Source organism: Echeneis naucrates, chromosome 8 (assembly GCF_900963305.1).
Source record: "Echeneis naucrates chromosome 8, fEcheNa1.1, whole genome shotgun sequence".
NCBI lineage: Eukaryota > Metazoa > Chordata > Actinopteri > Carangiformes > Echeneidae > Echeneis > Echeneis naucrates.
Window position 1 is genome coordinate 6,814,598 of NC_042518.1, and position 22,848 is coordinate 6,837,445.

General features: G+C 41.3%; 1 protein-coding gene across 4 annotated transcripts; it reads right to left on the reverse strand.

Annotated features, from left to right (window-relative positions):
• Positions 1-9,572: 9,572 nt before the first annotated feature.
• Positions 9,573-18,262, reverse strand: nptx2a (neuronal pentraxin 2a). Of its 4 annotated transcripts, none has more exons than XM_029508576.1 (5): positions 17,602-18,262; positions 15,632-15,872; positions 13,305-13,549; positions 10,421-10,600; positions 9,573-9,800 (listed from the first exon to the last, which is right to left on the reverse strand). In XM_029508576.1, the coding sequence occupies exons 1-5, from the start codon at positions 18,049-18,051 to the stop codon at positions 9,573-9,575; spliced, it is 1,344 nt and encodes a 447-aa protein (XP_029364436.1). In that variant the 5' UTR covers positions 18,052-18,262. The 4 variants fall into 4 exon arrangements, with proteins under 4 accessions (XP_029364436.1, XP_029364435.1, XP_029364434.1 ...); XM_029508575.1 differs by having other exon boundaries at positions 15,632-15,875; XM_029508574.1 differs by having other exon boundaries at positions 15,632-15,878.
• Between the last annotated feature and the right edge of the window lie 4,586 nt (positions 18,263-22,848).

Here is a 22,848-nt window from a genome sequence, read left to right on the forward strand (position 1 = left end):
CAGAAGTCCCCTGCCATGTATGAGGGCTCCATGCTTCACTGACACCACTAAACACAGCAGCCACGATCCTCATATCAACAGGAAGGGGCCTGAGTAATTAGTTCTTTCTGCCGGGAATGTGGATAAGTGTGTTTTATTCATTTTCCAGTCGCAACTGGAAATCTTGGTGCAGGCACCTGTCATTGTCCTGGGGGGAATAATACCAAACATGGGGACAGAAGATATGCCGCTGTCCCCTTTTCAATGTGCCAGACCCCTTTTAGAGAGGACGAAGGTGTTACCTTTCCTTGACTCCTCAGCTTGTTCAGTGTATTTTGTAGTTTGGGACTCCTTCCCCAGGGAAGGATCCACGCAGCTGCCTGGAATGTCATGACAGAGCACACATTTTTGTTTAAAATAACTAACAGGCACTATTCTCAAACTCACCTCCATGCCTGCTGGCAGCGCACATTAACATGAACACTGATCCCGTAATCATCGTGTTTATGCCGAACTCCTTGTGGAACGAAGACAGTTTTGATCACACTTAAACATCTCAGGACTGCAAAAGCCTGTAATGCGATGCTGAGACAACTCACCCACGATTCTTGTCTGAATGAGACAAGAGCGAACATTTTTAGCTGCAAAGCTCTGCGCTTGGGGACCTCAGCTCAGTTAGTTTGAAAGCTCTTCACATACACACAACTCATACACGCAAACACTCACATACACACTAATTGCTGTCTCTGCCATCACAATGTTTTCCCTAAATACTCAAGGTTTGTATCTGGGTTAATTACACCTTCCTAATCCCTCTGAATCCACAGCATAGTTCAAATCTGTCTGCCTTGTGACAGACAAGAGAAGCTTCACACTGCAATATTACCAGCCTGCCATTAAATGTGTTGTGTTTTTGCTGCATTAACGTACACGTATAGGCAGCAAACTGAACAGCTCCTGCTTGTGTAAGTGATTTTATAGGAACATGACACAGTTTCCACTTCAACCAGCTCTTAAACCTATACAGTATTATTTAGCATATAAGTAGCATATTCCGCTGGTATCAGGGTCCCTTAAGACATTTTTGTCAAGTAGAAATAAACTACCTGCATTGCAGAGCTGTAACTTGTGCTGCTCCCACCATAAGACAGCCAAGAAGTGTCTAATTCATAGGTCAGGGGCATCATCCCACAGAAAGCATAAAGAATAATTAGGCGTTTTGTGCAGAAGGGGGTTACATGTTGTGCGTGCCTTGGCATTTTTCTGTAGCTGATTGAACTTGGAGGTGTAACACACCCTTGAGTGGGTACATATTTACAGTCTTTGACGTGCTCCTCAAGGGGCACTGCTTAAAGCTGAAGAATGTATTCAAGTCCTTTCAGCACCATATAAATCACATTCTATAAATCCCACAAGAACATACGAGTTGTCACAGAGACGTTGGTCTCCGAAACTAATTTTATTTAACAGAATATGCTAAACAACACATTGCAGGCAAAAGAAGCCCAGTTTAGCTTTAAATACAGCCAGTAGCCACAAACAAGGGGAAACAGCTGGTCTGGCTCTGTCTGACAGTAGTATAATCCGCCTACTAATATATTATATCTTGTTTGCTTAATGAGCCCGAAAACTGAAAGTGTAAAAATTTGTGTGTTTGGTGTCTTACAGGGAAGTTATTTCTGGAACTATTTCTTGGCTCTGAAGAGTTTTAAGGCAACTAGCTAAAATTGTTGGTCAGAACCCAAAAAGCTGCAATTTTGATTAATTTTAGCATTTTATTTTTGGACAGATTAAACTGCCCGATATTCTGTGTGTTTTGCTGTTTTTTTTAATAGGACAGCCTGAAGAGAGACAGAAAAGGAAGCGACGTGTGGCAAATGGCACCAGGTAGAACCAAACCAAACGATCCATTTTTCTAACTATCCCACCAGAGGTTGGCATTGTGTGTTTATACACAAGCTTTATGTGTTTTTTTTTTTTTTTTCCACCTTTGGACACAGCTAAGCCCGCTGTCTCTCCTGTCTTCAGTCCTTCAGTCCAGTCCCCTTAAGCTAAAAAGAAACAAACAAACAAAAAAAAAAAACAAAAAACTAGCAGCTTTAAGCGTCATGTTGAAAATTGGTACAGATTTTCTCCTCCAATTCTCTCGCTCTTCTCATTAAGCAAACATGTTTAATTCCTAAAATGGTAACTATTACAGTGGGAAGAATGAATATTTGAACCTTTTGGAAAGAGATAGTTTCTACATTAATTGTTCATAAAACATGAGCTCATCACAAATATAGACAAACACTCCGTCCCTGATGTAAGGACACAAATTAATATTCATCTCATTGTTAACTACACTCCTTAAATATTAAAATTACCAGTGGAAACAGTGAATGAACCTTCAGATTTAATAAGTATTCAAACATCCTTCAGCCTCAATAACCTCAAACAGATCGTTGAATGTGAAACATTCTTGTTACAGAGCAGATGCACAGCAACTGCGCAGGTCTGGGATCTGGCTCGACACCATGTATTAAAATTTTTACTTATCCAAACAAGTGTTCATTACATCCTCAGAAAATTAATTACTTTAATATGGTCGCAGTAAAAATTTCCCTCTTCATGGTGATAATTTAGTTGAAGACCATTTCTTACAAAGCAACACTTTTATGCACAAATGGAGATAAATCCAAAGAGTTACTTTTTCAAGACGGATGAAGGATTATTCTCCTCCGCTCCTCATAGTTGTGTTAGCAGCAATAAAGTGACATCCATCACAAGTTTTTACACAACCTTGCAAAGTTCATAAACCACATGTTTATATGTACTGTATATTCATTTGGATTACACCCCAGCTGAAAATGTTATTACAGAGGAAAACGATGGCTTTAGTTGTCTTCGGTCCTGTGAAGGATGACTTGTCTGGTTCACGCTTGCTATCAACTATGCAAAATTTCCCGTAGGTGGTGCAAACAACCTTGAAAATCTTGGGCTGCTTCTGGACAATGATTCCCACTAAACTCTTGTTGCAATCAATCCTGGTCATTGTAACTCATGTGAAGGATGGGCTCCTTGGCACAAACCAAGTCTGCGCCAAGTACCTGCTGCCTGTAAATCTTCTATAACTATACATATCAATAGCATTTCACTGTCTTCTTTCGAGAGGGGTTATTTATTGAAGTCATTTGCTACTCATAATGCATTTTAATTTAAAAAAACCCAACAGGGTAAAACATTATCAAATTATATAATTCCACTATAATTCAACTCACAGCCTTGCTGCATGTGTCTCAGTGGGTGATGAATGCTTGTTTGTGAAAATACTAACCAGATGTGCAGCTGTGCAAAATGAGAATCACAGCGCACAGAATATTCTATCAATTACTCACTTAATTCATACAGACTCCAGAGGAAGTTTAACAGCATGGTCATACATTTAAGACGTGAAGACATTGTGCATCTGCTTCTGTTTGCAGCATCCTCTCAGCCAAGTGCAGTCTGGAGGGGCATATGGTTAATGTCACAGTTCTGACCTTGGCAGAAGGGCTGTTGATCTCAACTTCCTGTCTCTCATTCGATCATAACCATTCCTCACACACAGATGATTTATCATGCTCTCAGTTACTCAGTCACTCCACATCTCTTTCACTGTCAAAAGCCCGCAGATCAAACTCAAACAATAGTTTCATTTCAACTGTTCTCTGAAACACACCCAGTCATGTTCCCCCATCTGTAGGCAACCTGTAGCCTCTTGTCTGTCTTTTGTTCGGAGTAAAGTAACAAAGCAGAGTTGGTAGTTGGATCCAAAGAAGGATGGGCTTTCAGCTCGTGGGAACAGGAAGTCCATATTCATAAATAATAAGCAGGCTCAGTAGAACCCATGTGGATTTACACCCCCCTCCCCCCAAAAAAATAAATAAAATAAAATAAAATCCTGTCCTGGTGAAAGTCACATGATCCGCTAATGTCAGTAGAAAGCAGGGCTTAATGAGTGTGTGTCTGTGAGGTTGTTGAAGGGAGGCTGGGTTCATCTCCTGGGTAGGAAACATTGGCTGACGGCGATTTCGTTAGCAGCACAGGAATGATCTAGATAACACATTTATCCATGGTCCCTCTGGAGGGAAGGCGAGTCACCGACATCTGATTAGATTCCACAAAGATAAAAGGATCACAGAGTCACATGTCTCGTTTATTACTGGGTGACTTTGGGAGTCTATCCTATGAATCTACAGCAAGTGATGACTGGCTGTGTTTAATCTCCAGTCAAGAGGCAGTTCTTTGTTGCAGTTTGCTATTGTGATAAAAAGTTATTGAGCTGGACGTGAGTTGCATTTTACAAAAAGCTGCTCAACTCAGATTACGTCTTATTTTTCATTTTTCTATGATAATGATACTCACAACTGTTAATATTTTTGTTTTGGTCAATTTTAATTCATGATGCTATTAATGATAATGTTAAATCATTTAACCTTTCCTTTGTACATTAGGAAAATGGCTCGATGGGCAAGAAGACTGATGCCACCTCTCTCTGATGGAAACAGAACTAGTGAAATCCTGGGCTGCATGTACCTGACTATTTCCAGGCAATTTCTGTCACTGCAAGGTTGATGAACAGTAAAGACTCCAAGTAGTTGGTGCAAGACCTACAATGCTGCAATATGTCGAGCTGTTAAGCGATAAGTGGCTCAAAAAATAAAACTAAAACTAAACCAAAAAGAAAAAAGTCAATTTTACACCAAGGTTGTTTATTTGGTGCAGGGAAATAAAGACATTTTGTAGAAAATAATGGGAGAGCTTTGTAGTTGGAGTTGCAAGGTTTACTGCTTGTTGCAGGAAAAAAAGTCATTTCCATTTGTAGTCCATGCAGATGCCAGAAAGCAAGATCGGAGCAAGAGTTAAGCTCCTGTCTTTGCACCCAGAATATTATTCCTGTCACAGTCTCATCTTCCAGATTTATGATTAAAACTCAGTCTTTATAAAACCTGGATATTGTTAAAAATGTAAATGGCTCCTGAAGGAATACATTATGTCTCAGGAAAGAGCAGTGTTTTAGACCAGACATGTGGAATAATGTCTACTCAGGTTAAACACTCTCACATTCTAGCAGTGAATCTATTAGCTTTGTAACCTGAGCATGAAAAAGTGTCAGACTTATGATTTTCTACTATAACTTAAAGTACGGTGCCAAACTTAACAGACTAAAGCTGAATAAAGATCTCCATCTAGCATGCACAGCCTCTTTCATCCTCAGAGAGGTGGCATTACAAAATGTCACAAAGTAGCTGCTTCCTCTCCAGAGCTGATTAATTTGTTTCTTTCCTCCCCTCACATTGATTCTGTCGTCACTCTTTATCTTTTATCTTTTTGCCCCAAAACAACATTTATGGTGCTCTTTTTCCTTGACTCAATATCAATAAGTAAAACAACGTCAAGAGGCAGAGGAGGTAACCGAGTCCCCTTAATGATGATGCGTGTGCTGTTTGTGCTCCCAAAAATAAATTATTATTGTGAATCAAATGATGTTTCAATTGGATAAAACGACGACAGTGCAGCTGGAAAGTGAGAGGACTTATGTGCCTAGTTTAAAAATGGCTGCCAGAGAGAACCAAACATGAGAACACAACATAAAATTTGTGATGCATGATTTTATAAAAGCGGGGGTACTGCCTGAAGGGGGTTTGTGCGTCTCACTAATAGTCTGTGACATCCAAGAAAAGAGCAGTTTTCAAATGCTTCAGAGAGCCTGGCCTCCTGCACAGGCCTCGCTTCCAATAGGCTTTAATTACTTAGCCAAAGGATTTTTCTGGTCTCAATTCTGAAACTTGTTTTTCTGACAGTCTTTAGAGCGCTTGTTCTTTGGAGATCCATGGGGACCGTGTCCAAGGGGGAGGACGCTTGGAGCAGAATGGCATTTTAAGTTCATCCCTCACTCTCAACACCCGCCTTACAACTGTCTGGTTTATCCCCTGCAAATCTGTGCATGTATCCACTGGCAATCAAGCACACAGAGTCCAATTAGATTTTTAATTCTGGGCTTTTCGCACACTTTCTCACAACCTTGGGTGATATTGGGAAAGCCAGATAATCCAGAGTGCTGGGAGAAGTGGGTTTGGATGGAAAAGAAAGCTCGACCAAAAAATGTGCCAAATAATTACTTGCTGTCACTCTCTCCAGCCATTTAGAAAGGAGAACTGGATGGCGATGCCACTGGTATGTAATTTGTTTTTAGTGATACTTCTGCAGCAGCTGTTGACATTGTACCGTCAAAAACCATCCAGTAATATGCTGGTTGGAAATTTCCCTTTCAAATTTGACCACAGTGGCTGAGAAACTTGGGATCTGGGGCAAATCTACTCTGCAGACCCAGCACACCAACAGAGCATTGGTCTCTGTCACACGCCCACATGAACCGACACACGAACACACACATTGTTTGTCCTGTTGAATCATACCCACTGTCAAATAGATGCCTCTTATTTCCATTCTCTTCTCAGATAGATGAAACTTTCTGCCACACATTCAACAAACTAGACTGAGAACGGTTGCAATTAAAATGTTGACAATGATTTCTTCATACCCACAACAGAAATATTTTTTTCTGTTTTTCTGGTTTCTGTTTCAGCACATCAGAAGCAGACTGACAGCCATTTCTTATCCCAACTTATTGGGTTGTTCATTTGTATTAATAGCATGATGGAGGCTGAAGTCTCTCTTCTTTGCATCACTGTAGCAGCATCAGCAATGAAAGACAAAAAAGTTCAAAATTGCATCCCAGCAAAAAAGTGATGAATATTTAGACATCTGAATTTATCTCTGTCCTCATTTGTCTGGGTGGAAAATGAAGCACCACACATTTGTCATTGTCATGTCTGCAGCATTTGTTTTTCTTTAGACTTCTGAAAATATTTTACATGTGTTTTACACAAACTAATTCATCTTTTATTAATCTAAATACAAGTTGAAAGTTTTCTTAAATAATTCTGTTGTATTTGAGAACATCTGATGTCCAGGGTTACAGAGATTTGGATGTGGAATATGTTAAATAAAACATCAAACATTCATGTTTCACATTGTTTTTGAATCAGAGGCCTCAGATTGTTGTTCTATTAAAAAACAGGAGCCCCCCGGTGCGTCACCGCCAACACACTGGCAGCAGCAGCAACACACAGCGCAGAGGAGAACGAAGAAGGCTCACAGTGTCCTACATTGTAGCAGCTCCCATAATCCGCACGGGCAGATATTTTCATTTCCACCTGGACGTCTGCCAGTCCAGAGGATTTCTCCACTGTTGACAACATTACATTGTCCAAATGAGAGGACGTATCCTTCCCTGTGTGTTATGGCTGGTCCGTACAAATGATATGGCTACCAACTGGACAAACACCTGGATCACCATTAGAATCAATGTGACCAAAAATGTGACAGTGAAATAGTGAGCCCTTTTAATCTCCATCAAAGATTAAAGCACAGTTCCGGTGGAGAGTGGTGCACAACCTTGGTTAGGTTAAACTACACTCTAACTTCATCTCTATGCTGTGCAGTGCTTTAATAGTAAACACCTCCATTGTTCATTCAGCTGTTCAGTTATTCGGTCACAGAATTGCTGTTTTAATTATGACACCTCTGCAACTTGTTCACGCTTTTATGGGGTGTACAATCACGTGGCAGAAAAAGTGCTGAACTTGAATGGATACTTTAAAACAACGATAGAAAACATGATTCCATCATTGTCTGTGCTGCTAGTGAGCTGTTTGTTCTCTAAAAGCTGACAAAAAGTTCAAATTGTACACGAGCAAAAGCACATATCATTCTCACAGAAGGCCATTCAACATTTAATCAAGCAATTTTACTAATTTTGCTTTAGTTTAGTTTTTTTTTTACATAATGTGCTGCTGATGGACAAAAATCATGAGCAGAAAAAGCAAGTACATTACAGTTTCTACGGGAAAGAAAACTCTTAATTTGACATTGAAACATTGCTAACAAAGACACTCAAAAGCTCAACGATTACAACATGTTAGCGGCATATTAAACAAATCCTTGTAACAGTGAGTGTAACGCTCTTTTATAACATTCTCTGCTGTCCAGTAACCTACTGCATTATTTTTCCCCCTAAATATGTATAGCAGCTTTTAATGTTTTTTTTGTTTTTTTTTTTTTGCTAGCGTACTCAGTACTAAGTAAGGAAAGTTCACAAGGAGGAGAGAAAAGAAGTTCTGGAGATGATACCAAAGTCTTTGTTCCCTTTTGGGCCTTTAGCACCAGGCTTTGATTTTACCCTGTTTATCAAAAATAAACAGTGCTGAAGCAAATGTCCACCACAACATTGAAGACGGACCATTTTTATTTACTTAGCAGGGCCACAATGATTTGATTCCCTATATCTTTAGAAAAATAAATCTTATCCATGGACCAAAACTTTTCTTCTTTTTGATTGAAAGGGGATTAAGATCAAAGTCCACCAGATAATGACATTAATGATGTCCATAGAGTGCTGCTCTCATTTGACCTTCTCTCTAAACCATTGACTGTGGTGTATGTAGTCAAGACAGACTATGGCAGACCAGTGGCTGCTCACTGCCACACTCATTCATAAACACGGATAATTACTACCCAAATGAGGAGCGACAGATTGTCCTTGAAGGTCAATCCCAATCCCCAGCCTCACTGGGCAATTGGCTGGCGTCCACAGCTCTGTCGATACGCCAGTCCTGGGCATGTGTCCGACATCGTCATTAACCTGAGCAGAGCCAGCCTATCCATAAAGCTGTTTGGGATATGGCAGCTGCTCAAGGGGCAGAGAGGTATTAAGCATAGATTTACAAGAATGAAAATGTTCTCCCTCACTCATAATCTCTGGTCTTTTTACACGCAAACAAGCCACATGTGCATACTCTTACATAATGTTACCAGCACGCTGCATTGGCTTGTTTGAACGCAGCACACATACTGTATTGACTGAAAGCATGCACTGTCCCCTCTGAACCAAACTTCCTTTCACTATGTTCATGCAAAAAAAATCGAGACAATCTGCCATGTTGGGACTCCTCAGAATGATCAACAGTGAGGGCTGTTCTTGGCCACTTTGAACTCATGAGCATCCTCCTCATTTCAGTGCACTTCTGGTTCAGTGATCTTCAAACAATGAGGAAGCTTGAAGTACCGTGTAACTCAGGGATAGTGTTCCATACCACATCAAAGCCTGTTTGAGCTCACAACCACTATAGACACAATGCAGCATTGTCAGTATAGGGAATGCAACCAAAAAGAGCTGTTTTCAAAAAGGAGTCAAATGAAAGCTGATCCACTGATGTGAAAAGCACAGAATGACAGTAGGTAATACCACTACAGAAGACTGATGCAACAGCATATCTTCAAATGAGGAGACTAATTTGAAATCCCCTGTAATGTTGTAGAATTTAATTTGAAATGACACATCAACAGCAGCCCAGTAAACATCGAGTCTGTGACTATGCAAACCATATACATAAGTTCAAATGTTGCATGGATTCCCTTTCCTTTGGGATTTGACAGAAGCAGCAAGCAGTCAGAATACTTCGCTTCTCATTCCCAGTGGCCACATTGGTCTCCTTACATTAGATCCTTTAGGAATCAAAAGCACGGTCTTCACAGATCTCCAGTGCAGCTTTACTTGCGCCTCCAAACACTTCCACATTAGCATCAATCCAGGGAACCACGTTGCCGGGCATGTAAGCTGAGCAGTTGGCCAGACCCATGATGTCCACAGGCCGCAGCACTCGGTCCCACATGTTGAACTGGCTCAGCTCGCCCACAAAGGCCTGGGTGGCGTCAAAGCGACCTCCAACTACATCCTTCATATAAGAAGACAACATGAAATTTTAGGAAATGTGCCTCTGTAGGATATGTAAACAAAATGTTTATAAAATTAATCAATTCTGTTTGATTTTCATCAAACTGCTGAACGACGCAGGATATTTCACAGTGCAGTGCCACTTTAAAACCTCCCAGTAGAGCGCAATCTCTAGTATTGTGCAATCTTCAGCAATCTCACCTAGTGTATAACTGAAACTTACAAGAGCAGTCCTTTGACTCCAGGCTAAGAAAATATGAGTTTGTAGCTTGCTCTGGGGAGCGCTAGTAACTACTGTATACGTACATCACTGTATATTTCTTGAATATATCCAAGGAGTTGTCATGGAGCTAGTTTGAATAACCTGCTAATGCAGCTCTCAAGGGCATGCTGTTGCAGTTTATACGTAGGTGAATGAGGTAATACTGAAAGGGACATGATAGCGTGAGAAGAGCGTCTGTGCCTCCCCTCTCTTGCTCCCTATTCAGTGCCTGTGGCACTGAGGGAGAATGTACACAGATCTTACTAACAAATGGAAAAACACACACATTTACACTTTCTCACACGCACACACACACACACACCTGTTCTCTTCCACCTAATCTCCTCTAGAGCTCTTACCTGCTCTTGGCCCAGTATGATCACCCCTCCAGGTTTAATTGGGTGCCAAGGGGCCAGGTTATCTCCAGTGCCTAGACGCTCACCATCCTGATATGCTTCCCAGAAACCGTCCCTCGTTGTCCAGGTGATACAGATGTGATGCCAGCGGCCGTCACTCACTGACAGGGGGAGCTGGGCCACCTAGGTAAGTTGGTAAGGGCAAATGGTGAGTGACATATGGTGAGAGATGGTAGACCAAAGTAAAGGGAGGAAGGGGGACAAGATGAGCCTGAGAGGTTTGAGATTAATTGAAGCATATTAGAAACAAGGGCGAGCAATTAGGAGGTTTGGGGCTTCAAAGAGACAGGCCTCTGCAGAGAATTCTCCAGATGAGCCAGTGCAACATATAAAATTTAGATTACCCAGGTGACATCAAGGGATGAAACATCCTTCAAAGCAGTTGGGTTGCTAACAGCAAAACTGTGTCCTCTTGCTTTTCCACATTGTTTAAGGATCAAAGAAAAACAACTAGTTATATCACCAACCAATGACATCATGGCCCCCTGAGGATGCAACGCAACACATGAGATTATGAGTGTGTAACTCATTAGCCTTTTTACTCATGAGCCTGCAGAATTACTTCACATTCACATCTTGTTACAGACATAACTCCAAATACAAACAAACATAAAAAGTTGTTGCAAAGAATAAAACTGACAATTATTAAAGCAATTGACCTGGTTAAGGATTCCAGGTAAAATTGATATACTAGCTGTACTACAGGATATATTTAGAGTAGTCTGACCTTCACTCACTCTTAAAGATTGAGAAACGCAATGTTAAACAAATCCTTGTCACATATATCAGTATAATATTTTGCACACAAAGAGCTTGATATTAAAACATTATATCCACGGGGAACACATGAATGTGCCTCACTCATTTGAATGACTGGAAATGATCTCATTTGCAGAACATAAAACATGCCATTTTACACTTATTACATTGTGTAAATTATGCCTGTTGGCCATATATGCCCTTTTTCAGAGCGGACATTTTTGAACTGTCATGAGAGGACAAGCACCTTGTCCTTTCTACATCCCGTTAAGGCAGCAATTGGGTCCCAGTACTCTCGGACGGGTATATGGCTACATCAGAGCTTGTTTTGCTGTGACATGTCAAAATTAAATGTCTCTTGTGGGGAAGTCTGGCAGGTCAGTCTGAAATGACATGTAAGAAGGGAAGAAGTGTCTACTTTCAGCCAAAAGTAAGAAAAAGGGTGGTATGCTGAAGCAGAGTTGCAGAGAATGATCTTGAATGGGACGCTCTGAAATTCATTTGGTATTGGATATACTCTGGCGTAATCTGAAAAGTAGTTTGATGTGAGTGTCTAAAATTTGGCAAATGCAATTCCAGATGACACCAGATTTATAAAGCTTGGAGCATCATATTACACATTCAGAGTTGCCAAAAGAACTCAGTGTTAATGTTGTACAAGATCAGTTGAATCCATTTCAGATTAAACTCCTGGCAGTCACGTTTGAAATGAAAATAGAAAAACCACAAAGTGAAGTCTGTTTTACTGAACCCGATTATGATGAAAAAAAATAAAATAAAAGAAATAAATCACAAAACATTAATAATTTTGCAGAACAAAGAGCTGGAACGTCCCGATGAAGATGTTGCTGTACAACAATAAAGAATCTCTGTCTCTTTCTAAGAGGGAAGCAGAATCTGTCGTTGCAGTTTTCAGTTTCTCCCTCAGTATGCAGCCAAATCAGCAGCATAAACAATGTGCACCAGTGGACCCTGTTATCACTGTGAACAAGTTCAACACATGGATGTGCTGCTCCACATTCAATAATCATATTCACTAGTCTCATCTCATGCTCCTCCATCTTGCTTTCTTTTTCTCTGTTGCTCTTGTTCTCAGCTCCCTATATATTATAACTTCATTTCTTTTTCTGGCATCTTCTGATCTTTCCCTCTTTCCAGCACCCTATCACCTCCAAAGCTCTGCAGCTCTCCTATTTCCTACCCCCTTTCCTCTTTCTTCTCTCATATACTCATCCCATCTCCCACAATCTTTCTCTCATCGTCTGGCTTGAATACATGTATAATGCATGGTGACAGGAAAACTGTGAGAAGACCTGCCTGGGCCAATAACACCCCAACGTAAACAAGGCAGCAGAGTGAAAAAAACAAAAAAAGCCAACTCTCCACTGTGGGAACAATCTCCCCCAAACTGACACAGATGCAAATGTACTCTGCTGCACAAGTTGCTTTTCCATCAGGAAACAAAAGCATCTGTACCACTTAAATCTACATAACAATTGCAATTCTTTCCCTTTTAAGACTAAATGATATAAAATATTCATGTATGTTTCTAACATTTTGTTTTCTGGTGTGTTAAACACCCACAACCCACAACTGACTGAAACCTCTCAGTATGTGGCTGTGTAATCTTCAGCATGGTGTCTGCAGAAAGCAAAGAAGACGAGGGCTTCAAATGAGCACACATGGCAGCTCAGGTTCTCCAATGAATATCTGTTATTCTTAGATGTGTGCAGAATGTGGGTCAACGATATTAAATGTTTATAAGGTGCAGAATTAAGCATTCAGAGCTGATGGTCAGTGAATCTCCTCTCAGCTGTCTCATTATTGTGCTTGCATGTGCATACAGTAACCATATTTGCTTGTTTCTCGTCGTAGAGCTAACATATTCGAGCATTCTTTGCATTTAATTAGCATCAGTGCTTATCTAGGTTTACTGCCGTCATCTAACAGTGTTGCCAGGCAAGTAATAAATTATCCTGAGCCTCTGGCTCGCCAGACTAATTTTCCCTCTTCAAAAAACCTGAACAGAATAAACTAGTAATCAGAGTTACTGAGAGTAAAGACCTACCTTATCATTAACTAGTAGCTCAATAGGGTTGTTGCCCCATTCAATGAGGACGATCTCGTTGGCTTGGCCTGGCACGCCATAAGAGAATGGAGTCCCTATGCCAGGACTGGCGCTGGATTTGAGCCACATGCACACGGTGAAGGCGTACATTTCTGGGAGGCTTTTCTTGATGCGGCCGTACAGGTAGTTTGTACGAAGAGGGAGTGACACCTTGAAATCCTCAGGTGACTTGAAGGCATTATTACCTGTAAATGGATAATAATTACAAGATTAAATAATGTGTCACTTGATGGGATTTCTCTGATAATGATAAAGATGGTAAATATCTGAGGATGGTAGCATTTGTTAGCAAATTTAAGGCAAAGAAGAGGAAAGTACGAATAATAACCAGTAAGACACAAATGGAAGTTGGTCCCCATCACCCATCATTGAGAGAGCAGGGTCATTATTAACCATGTTGCAAACAAAGCTCCATGGAAGTCAGTCAGTCAGTCAACCACTTTGGCTCAGACTGATATGTCTCAAATACTTTATGAACATTCATGGCTTCGAGATGATAAATCTAATTGAACCCTTCCTTTAGCACCCCCATGAGCTTGACAATTTTTCCCAGCACCAATTAAGTGGACTGGCATGAAACTTGTTATAGACAGTCCTGTCCCTCCTGGTTGAACTGCAATTACTGTGGCCTCGTCTCGTTGTGTTAATATGTCCTTTAGTTCAGGCACCACTGTGCCTGGATTTGGCTTGCTAAGTTGTGGACAAGAACAATGCTGCACCAGAAATGTATGTATGTACAACAGGTTTGAAGCAGCAATTACATTTGTGTGATGATTTCCATTGATGTAACATTTTTTTCATTTATGTGTTCAACAATTTGCAATTATGTTGATGTTGTCAGTGACTTCAGTCACATCTTAATATAAATTTAACTGAATAATCTTTTCCTACCCTGAACAAAAGGGCTTGTGTTGCTAAATTGTAACCCCAAGAGTGACTGTGAATGCTAATCCGGTGCTCTCAGTCGGCCATCCACTTCCTGTTGACTCAGCTGCCATTAATAAATGAAGTGCTTAATTCATTCAATAAACTTTAATATAATCCAGACAGTAATCGTGTTTCCACCACAATGTAACTTGTAAAATGGTTTAATATTGAATATTGAACATGATTTCAAGGACCTGGGGGTTGGTGGAGTTTTAATATGGCAATTTATAATATGGTATAAACATTAATACTGGATCTTGTGTGATAAAGACTGATAGTCTGACAGGAAGATGAACTTCCTGCATATTTAATATACATCCACCACTTTTACAAGTGAAGTTTAACCAGGGAAACTGGATATTGCACTATAATTAACTACACTTTTAACTTTATTGTGTATTTGGATTCTCTGCAGCTGTAACATTCAAAGATTTGTCATTTATACTCATGGTGGCTCCAGGGGTTTTCTATGCTGAACCAATAAAGCCGCTTTGACCTCCAGGTCAATGTAAAAGGAGAAAGAGAATACTAAAAATAATGCATTTCAAGAGCCCGCTCCTGATCCTCATTACTCCTCATTCATGCTGTTCCTCCACAAGCTCAGGCTTTAACTTCTCAGGATCATTGGGTGCCCGACTTTGTCCTCACACACTTTCCTGCAAACCTAAAAGTGCACGATTGCAAATTCATTACATGGTTGTTAGGAAAAGCATGTTTTCATCTGACAAAACAATGCCACAATAAACAACCATTAAACCATTAAACCACTGAGAAGATTGAATAAACAACTCCATTTTACAATGGTAGTAATTATTCAGGGGCTGTTGTACTAACTCATTATGTTTTACAGGCAGTTGTATTATTGTATTATATCTAATCTATGAACTCTTGTTTCCATAAACTGAAGCTTGTATTGTCAAACAGATTGGAGCGGCTGAACCTCAGGAGATATGCACCAACTGGAAATGTCCAGTGAGTGGAGAGATAACCTTTTAAAACTATTTTCCTTTGAGCTGAGTTATGTGTTCTGTGTTCTTTTGATGACCATCATCAAAGTGATACCCTGGAGTGTGGACATCCCTCTAATATTTCTTGGACTAATTAAGCATTCAGTATTGCTTTCCAAGCCTTATTTTCGAGACCAGGAGATGCTTGGAGAATGGCTTTGAGAAAAAAAAAAAAAAAAAAAAAAAAAAAAAAAAAAACTATGTTGAGAGTTTTTTTTTTAACTTGCATCATCAAAAATTTGTATGGGCATTGACTAATTAGTGCTAAATCTGGCAGACAGAAAGTGGCATTAACACCAGCCAACAATTCACAGCACCCATTGTATCACATACTTTTCTCAAGCTCGGTGATCCTCTCCAAGAGGGAATTGAGAGCGCTCTCGGTGCGTTGGCGGTGGGCCGCTGTTTCATTGTAGAGCTGGCTCTTCTCCTCCTCCAGCTCAGCCACCTTCTGGAGAAGCTGGGTCTCTAGCGCCCCCAGACGCTGGCGTAGCAGGTCCCTCAGCTCTGGTGGCAGGGGAGTCAGGGCAGAGACACCCCCAGAAGATATGTTTGTGCTGGGGAGACGCAGACTCTGCTGCTGAGGGGCAGAGAGGAAGAGATTGCAGGATTGCCGGAGAAAGCATGAAAGGATGGATGGGCAGAGAGACAGACATAGACAGATAGATAGATAGATAGATAGATAGACGGACAGACAGAGAGACAGATAGATGACAAACAATGGCACAGATATTTAATCCACTTAATCCTGCACACAAAGCACCATTCAGTCTTCACAAAGACCCAAATTTGCAGTAGATGAATATTCTTATCTACCTTTTCGGTCTAATATCCTTTTAGCACCATTGTTTTTGATTCAGCAATATCAAAATGAAGACAGTGTGTCCCTGTGGTCTTGATTGGTGGCCTGCCAAAAATGGATGCCTGGGCAGGGCATTAAAGGTTGTGCGGTCATGATGTCACTCAGAGTTTGCACCAGGAGTGATGGATGGAGCAGATGGCTTGTGAAAAAGGGGACAATGACTTTATGGGCCCGTGTTTAGAGAGCCCACAGACATATTGAAAAATTTTCACTTCTAAAGCTCAGTTGATGTTTCCCAGCCGTCTGGTCCACACTGGGACTCTTTATGAGAGTTTAATTGATATTTTCTGACATAATGGACCCATCTTATATGAGGCATTGCCTGGTGATTGGTGACTGAAGACCAAATGCTGCTGAACTGTTGATATACAGGTGGCTTTGACGAGTAAGAGAGGCCCTGCACCAGGGAGTCATACACCTGCACAAAGATTTCCAATATTCGTGATGCATATATCGTGATGCATATATATATATATATATATATATATATATATATATCCAGCACAGCCGCAGGGCATCTGTTGATTTGATCAAGGTATTAAAGCATCCAATCAAGGAGAGAGGGAGTGCTGAGGGGGGAAGGGAATGAAACGGTGGATGGATCAGCAATGCAGCACAATGTATATAGAAACAACCTTGAATATGAATGAACATAACTGTTATTGTTTACAGCATCAGTGCTGTCAGGTGGTGAAAAATGTACTACACTTCTGATATGACATAAGAGATAAAACCAGGACTTAATTCAGCCTTCCACTGTGTGTAAAGCATTTCACTAAGTGAAACTTCCATATCAGCTGAGTGTGATCTTCCAGTCTCATGGAGAATAAATGGTCTGGTCCCCTGAGACTTCAAAAGGACTAGTGGAGCTCTGAGGTCAACAAGAATACATCAACTACACCATTAAGCATTTAATTCAGTTGAAATACTGAATGCTCTGAAGCAAGTGGAATCTGAGGGGAAGCATTTCATCAGCTGTCACGTATAATTAGTCACATGATTGCAAATAAAACACAGAGAGCGGGAGAGGGAGAGAAGAAAACCATAAATAATTCATGCATGCATCGCAAATCCCTGCACCACATGCATGATTCAACCTTCGACGAGGTTTTTTTGTGTGTCCTGATTGATTGATGACTACTGTGCAGTGGGGTAAGCCGTAATCACTCATGTTATTTTGAGACGTATTGATGTGACACGTCTGTTACGTGACCCTTTGATCTCATGATCTCCCTGAGAGCTCCGCTGCACCATGCAGACGTGCATGCACTGCTCCACAGTGCGCATGTGGCCGCTGATGGACGGGAAATGGGCTGCAGTTGGTGATATTGACGGGCAATGCTTATTTATTTCTTTCTTTTCTTTTTGAGTTTGACAAAACAAAAGAGCAGCGGTTTGTCTTGTGTGTTTACACAGGAGGTGCGCGGTTGTGCCATCTTACCTCCAAGTTCTCCAGCCGTCCCTTGAGACTCTGCATGGTCTTGCCGAGCTGGTCTATGGTCTCGCTGGGGTCCCGGGGCAGGTCTCCCATGGTGTTCTTGCCGTACTCCTTCCGTCTGGATCCCTGACCCCGGGACTTGCCCTGCGGGGACGCGTCTCCTGCCGCCTCGCAGCGCGCCAGCTTGGAGTTGAGCTCCTTGATGGTTCCCTGCTGGCTCACGATGGTCTCCTTCTGCTGCAGGATGGTCTCCCGGAGCTCGATGATCGTGTTCCGCAGCTCGTCCTCCACAGGGCTGCCGCTCTGAAACCGGGACCCGGTGGAAACATACCCGCAGCCCGGCTCGGCTCCCGGGGGGATGGCGTTACAAACGAAGCGGCTACCTGTAGCGTCCTGGGCCCGCACCGTGTGTCCGCTGACCAGGCACAGCAGCCCGACTACTAAAGTCAGCATCCCGACTAAACACACACAGTCCACGTATTTAAACCAAACAAACGACTCACTTATCGTTTGAAGTGTCCAGCAAAAATAATTACATAAACTTCTCCCAACAACAGCTTATCAATTCAAGTGTTTTTTTCTGAACTCCCAAAGAGTAACAAAAGACTACCAAGTTCATGGTGGAAAAAAGCAAAAAGCAAAACACCATCCGCAGTGAGAATTAGATTATCATACATCCACCAACCACATGGTCCTGTCAGAATAAAAATAACTGTGAAAAAAATCCAAATGATTCTAAATTCTTACTTTCAGCCGGTGTCTTAAAACCGGGATTGGTTATTTCCTCCCCTGGAAAAAAAAAAGTTGTATGGGTTGGTTTTATCGGAGCAGGTCGCCTGTGGTGCCTCCCCGCTCGGTCGGCTTGTCAGTGAGCGCTGCTGAGGAGACAGCGACGAAGCTCAGCCGGATTATGACGGGGCGGTGCGCCGCGCCGCGCACTGCCGCTTCCGCTCAGCATCTTCGCGCTCCGGTTACTCGGCTCCAGCCGACGTCATCGCTGAATCCCAGCGAGTCCAAAGCGTGCTATATGGTTGTGTCTTAATAACTTTTTACGACCTATTTAACTGGTTCGTGGCTGCCGGGGGCGTCAAACAGGAAAACATAAAGTGTGAGAGTGAGTACGCCAAAAAGCTTTTTTTTCCAGCTGTTGCCTGTTTTGGTTTGTGTTGCTGGAAGCCTGCAGCCTCCTCAGAGCGAGAACCAAACACTCGACAACGATTTGACTAAACGATATTGTGAGGTGTGGTCACTCATAAGACACTTTCCTGTAGTTCATGCAGTGAGGAAAGGCTGACACTTTCTGTGAACCTTCTGGAGCTCAGCCATCCAGATAATGGTCGTCTGAGATGCTTCAGTCTCTCAGATTGAAGTGGACGTTTCACCTGTCAACTGAAACGCTTCTTCAGTTCATGATGAAGTGAATTTCCTTCAAGTCAAGCACTTATGACTTAGTCTTTAAGTCAACCTTTAAGAATGAGTAAATCCAGTTTAAATCCACCGTTTAAATGGGAGGTTTGATTGTGTGAATTAAATTAAAAATCCTTTCCCAGAGTCTTTTCTCATTACTCTGAGCTGTGCATAAGAAAGAGTGGATTTAATTTTATACACATGATTTGCAGCATTGCTGAGATGTTACATTTGACTCCTGAAATGCCTTCATTTGTGCCATGACTTTGAGCCCTTTAGCTGTGAGAATTAATGCACACAAGTTGAATAGAATGCCTTTGCTATTGGCATTGTGAGGATTATAAAAATTATAAAAAAAAATATGGGAATCACGCTATTTGTGCAAATTCAACCTTTACATTGTCAAGGTCTGTTTGGCCCAGGCTGCATGAAAGGAAAGTGTCAAGGAGGTCACTACCAGATTTTCATTGTGACGAGATAATGTTACAGTTCAGATGTGACTCACTGCTGCAGTCATTATTTCATCTGCACTGATCACTCTGTTTTACCAAAGTTATGGAAGTCTTCTTTCATGTTCAAATGTGGTTCAGTTTGTGTATGTTTGTGCCAAATAGTGCTAAAAATAATCCTTGGTGTTTACTTTAATCTGCTTGCGAGGTTATTTTGTAACCATTAGATAACCATTTTACATGAACAAAAAAAAAAAAAAAAGAAAAAAGAAAAGAAAAGTCAAGCCCACTTTGTCGTTGGGCCTTTTTTGATTAATCACCGTTCACCACTGCAGTCCAAAAGGGAGAAATGGGATAATTCAACAATCTCTCCTGATGTAAATCTCACCCTAAGACTATTTTATGTGGCAGCACGCCAAGCCTTCGAAGAAAAACCTCGAAACACATCGAAATCTTTTCAGGATGGGATTGCTTGTCAGAAAAACTCAAAGACAATGAACAATAGCTGGTAAAAAAAAAAAAAAAAATCGTACTGCAGAAAAGCACACAGCAGTGCTGTGTTGTTACATGTGTTTCCTGATTTCCTGTTATCGTTTCTATATATTTAGAAATCCGCTGCCAAAGGCTTGTCAGTAGCAGATGAAGGCATTGGAGTTCTTTTACAATGACAGATAGTGAACGGGATCACAGCAGGTTTTGTTTGGAGCTCTGTTCATGTTTCATCAAACTAAGACGAGAGCAGGCATCTGTCAGATACCTGCTAAGAATTTATAATATGAAAAACTTCAAAGTCAGATGCCGGCTCAGTACAGATTACGGAGCACGCTTAGCACGTCTGTTATCAAGCACCAGGTATTGTTTTCAAAAAAAGACCTCATCAATTTTTACTTTCTCAAGATGTTTCTCCTTAAAATTTGAAGCAGTGGGACGGTGATCTTCTCAGGTTGTGCAGTATTACCAGGCCTCCTCCCCATCAGGCCCTGAAAGCTAAATGTCAGCAGTAATGCACACTCAATGGGCACATAGTGTCAGCGTTGACATGGAACGGCTGGCAAAGTCACCCTGAAGGAAGGCAGGCTTTACTATGACAAGTCTCCCGGAAGAGTGGACAGACTATCACCACGGTGACCTTATCTCCTCCTTCATCCTCATCCCCCTCCACCTCACTGAGCATGAGGCTGACAGAGGTGAAGCAGGAGTGCTGAAGACTGAGCAGAGACGACAACTTTCACTTCAAAGCTGATGGGATAAAGTTATTTCCCTTTTATGTTGCAACTGGTGAGCAGTGCAGTGAAGTAACTTCACTTTTTTTAAGCGCTTCAGCAAGGGTTAAGGAGTCAGCAGGGATTCATCTCTTATCCTATGCTGAGTTTCCCATCTAAATTAATACATTTCAGTGTTAGCTTACCACTGCACTTTATGAAAGCACAATCAGAGAAAATGATTCACAGGAAAATACAAACACTGCTGCCTGCCTTTTACTGTCAGAGGCATGTTTGACCCTCTGCCCATTTCTAAGACTGTCCAATTGCATTCACAAAATACTAATGTGAAAATCCTGTGTGCAATTATTTATAAGGACTGTGCAATCTGAAAACTGATGGATTATATGTTTTATTCATTACTTTTTAAACTATACTTGTTGATGCTTTGTGATATATTGTGCCTTCTATTCTTCTATTGTGTCCAAAGTACTTTAACTCACATGCACCAATTAATTTGGAGAAACCTCTCAAATATTGCAAGAAAACTTTAAAATTTTCAGATGTGTTGATGTTGCAATATCTTGCAAACTAGTAATGGAAACACTTTTCACCTTTTACAGAGCACAGGACGTGACACTTAACAGGTTCTAACAGGTAACCCAGTCCATCTGCATCCATCTTCAGCTGAAGAGTGTCATGAGACGAGAGCTTACAAGAATTACATGGTTTATTTGCAAAACGTGCTGAGAGAAAACAGCTTGCAACTATGATTTTGTTGAATTTTTTAGAAATATCAGTTTCATTTTGGGCAAACAGTAATGGAAACATAGCTATTGACAATGTCAACAGTGTTTCAAATATTATAGGCCCATTGTGTTAAATTTTCTTTTCCTTGTCAACCAGTTATTTATTTGACCTTGTAGATAGGACTCACTGATCTGCACCCACACTGCATACACAATATGCGGCATGTTAACAGACATAACAAATGAGAACAAGTTTACAACAGAATGGATACAACCCATGGAGATAATATGTAAATGGCTAACAGAGCACACATTTGCAGTTTGTGTAGTATGAATGAATTTAAACACCCACATACATTTCAAGCTTTTTGTTAACACTAATGCTTAATGTTTAGCTGTTACTGAGGATAATGCTTTGGGGCACAGACTCATTTTGCATACTCACTCTTTCTCATCAATGTGTGTTCATCGTTATTTGGAGTTCCACCTGTTGAGCGTGATGTGAATGCTGCTCAGTGTCGAATACTCAGAGTGTCTGACTGGACCCACAGTCACTCTGCATGACACAGATCCTGGCTGTTTGTTCACTCAGCCAGTCAGTGTCCAAAACACTGTGCATCTCTCTCTGTGCTGTCACCATCGCCCCATCTCTCATCTCTGCACCAGTGCCACCTGCTGCTGGCTACCTGCTCATTGCCATGCTTGTGGCCAACGGCCCTGTGAATCACAGTCCACCAGAGCTGCCTGTGGCCTGAATGACTCCCACATGAAGACAGTGAGCACACACATTTTAACACATGGCCACATGCACTATACAAGAACCTATCAGTGTGTGAGTAAGCGAGACTGACACATAAAAAACATGCAATAAATGTGAACACTGAGTCAGATTTTGCCACACAAGCTATCACAAACTTCAGTCATGTTTTGGAAAAACACACGTGTGCGCACATGCACCCCCCACCCACACAAAGGAACTAAATGTCAAACAACTAGATAGGAACACGCATGCACATGCACACACACACACTTTCACAAATGCATTGACCCATGCTCAGGGAGAGTTAAATTCGTAAAAGTGTCAGACATGCGTTCATACTTTCATTCAGAGTCCCCAAAACCAACGCATTTGTACAATAACAGATATTATTCTCTTAATATTACACACTCTGCTCTTCTGTCCTGTTACAGTGCAGGTATGTTGGATTTATGGTGAGTCTTCTTTATGATTATATTATGCCGCATGTCTGTGTAAAAAGGACCACAGTCTCGTTCCCCCTCAGGTCTCCACATTTACACTGTGCTTTTCTCAAACTGATTACTCAGCCATCCACCAAATTCCCTTGAACCTTTTCTGCAGTCCTGGTCACATGATGGATCCAAACCACTTGTGAACCAAAATGTGGCTTAAAAAAAACCCCAAAAAACACTTAATCCAGCATT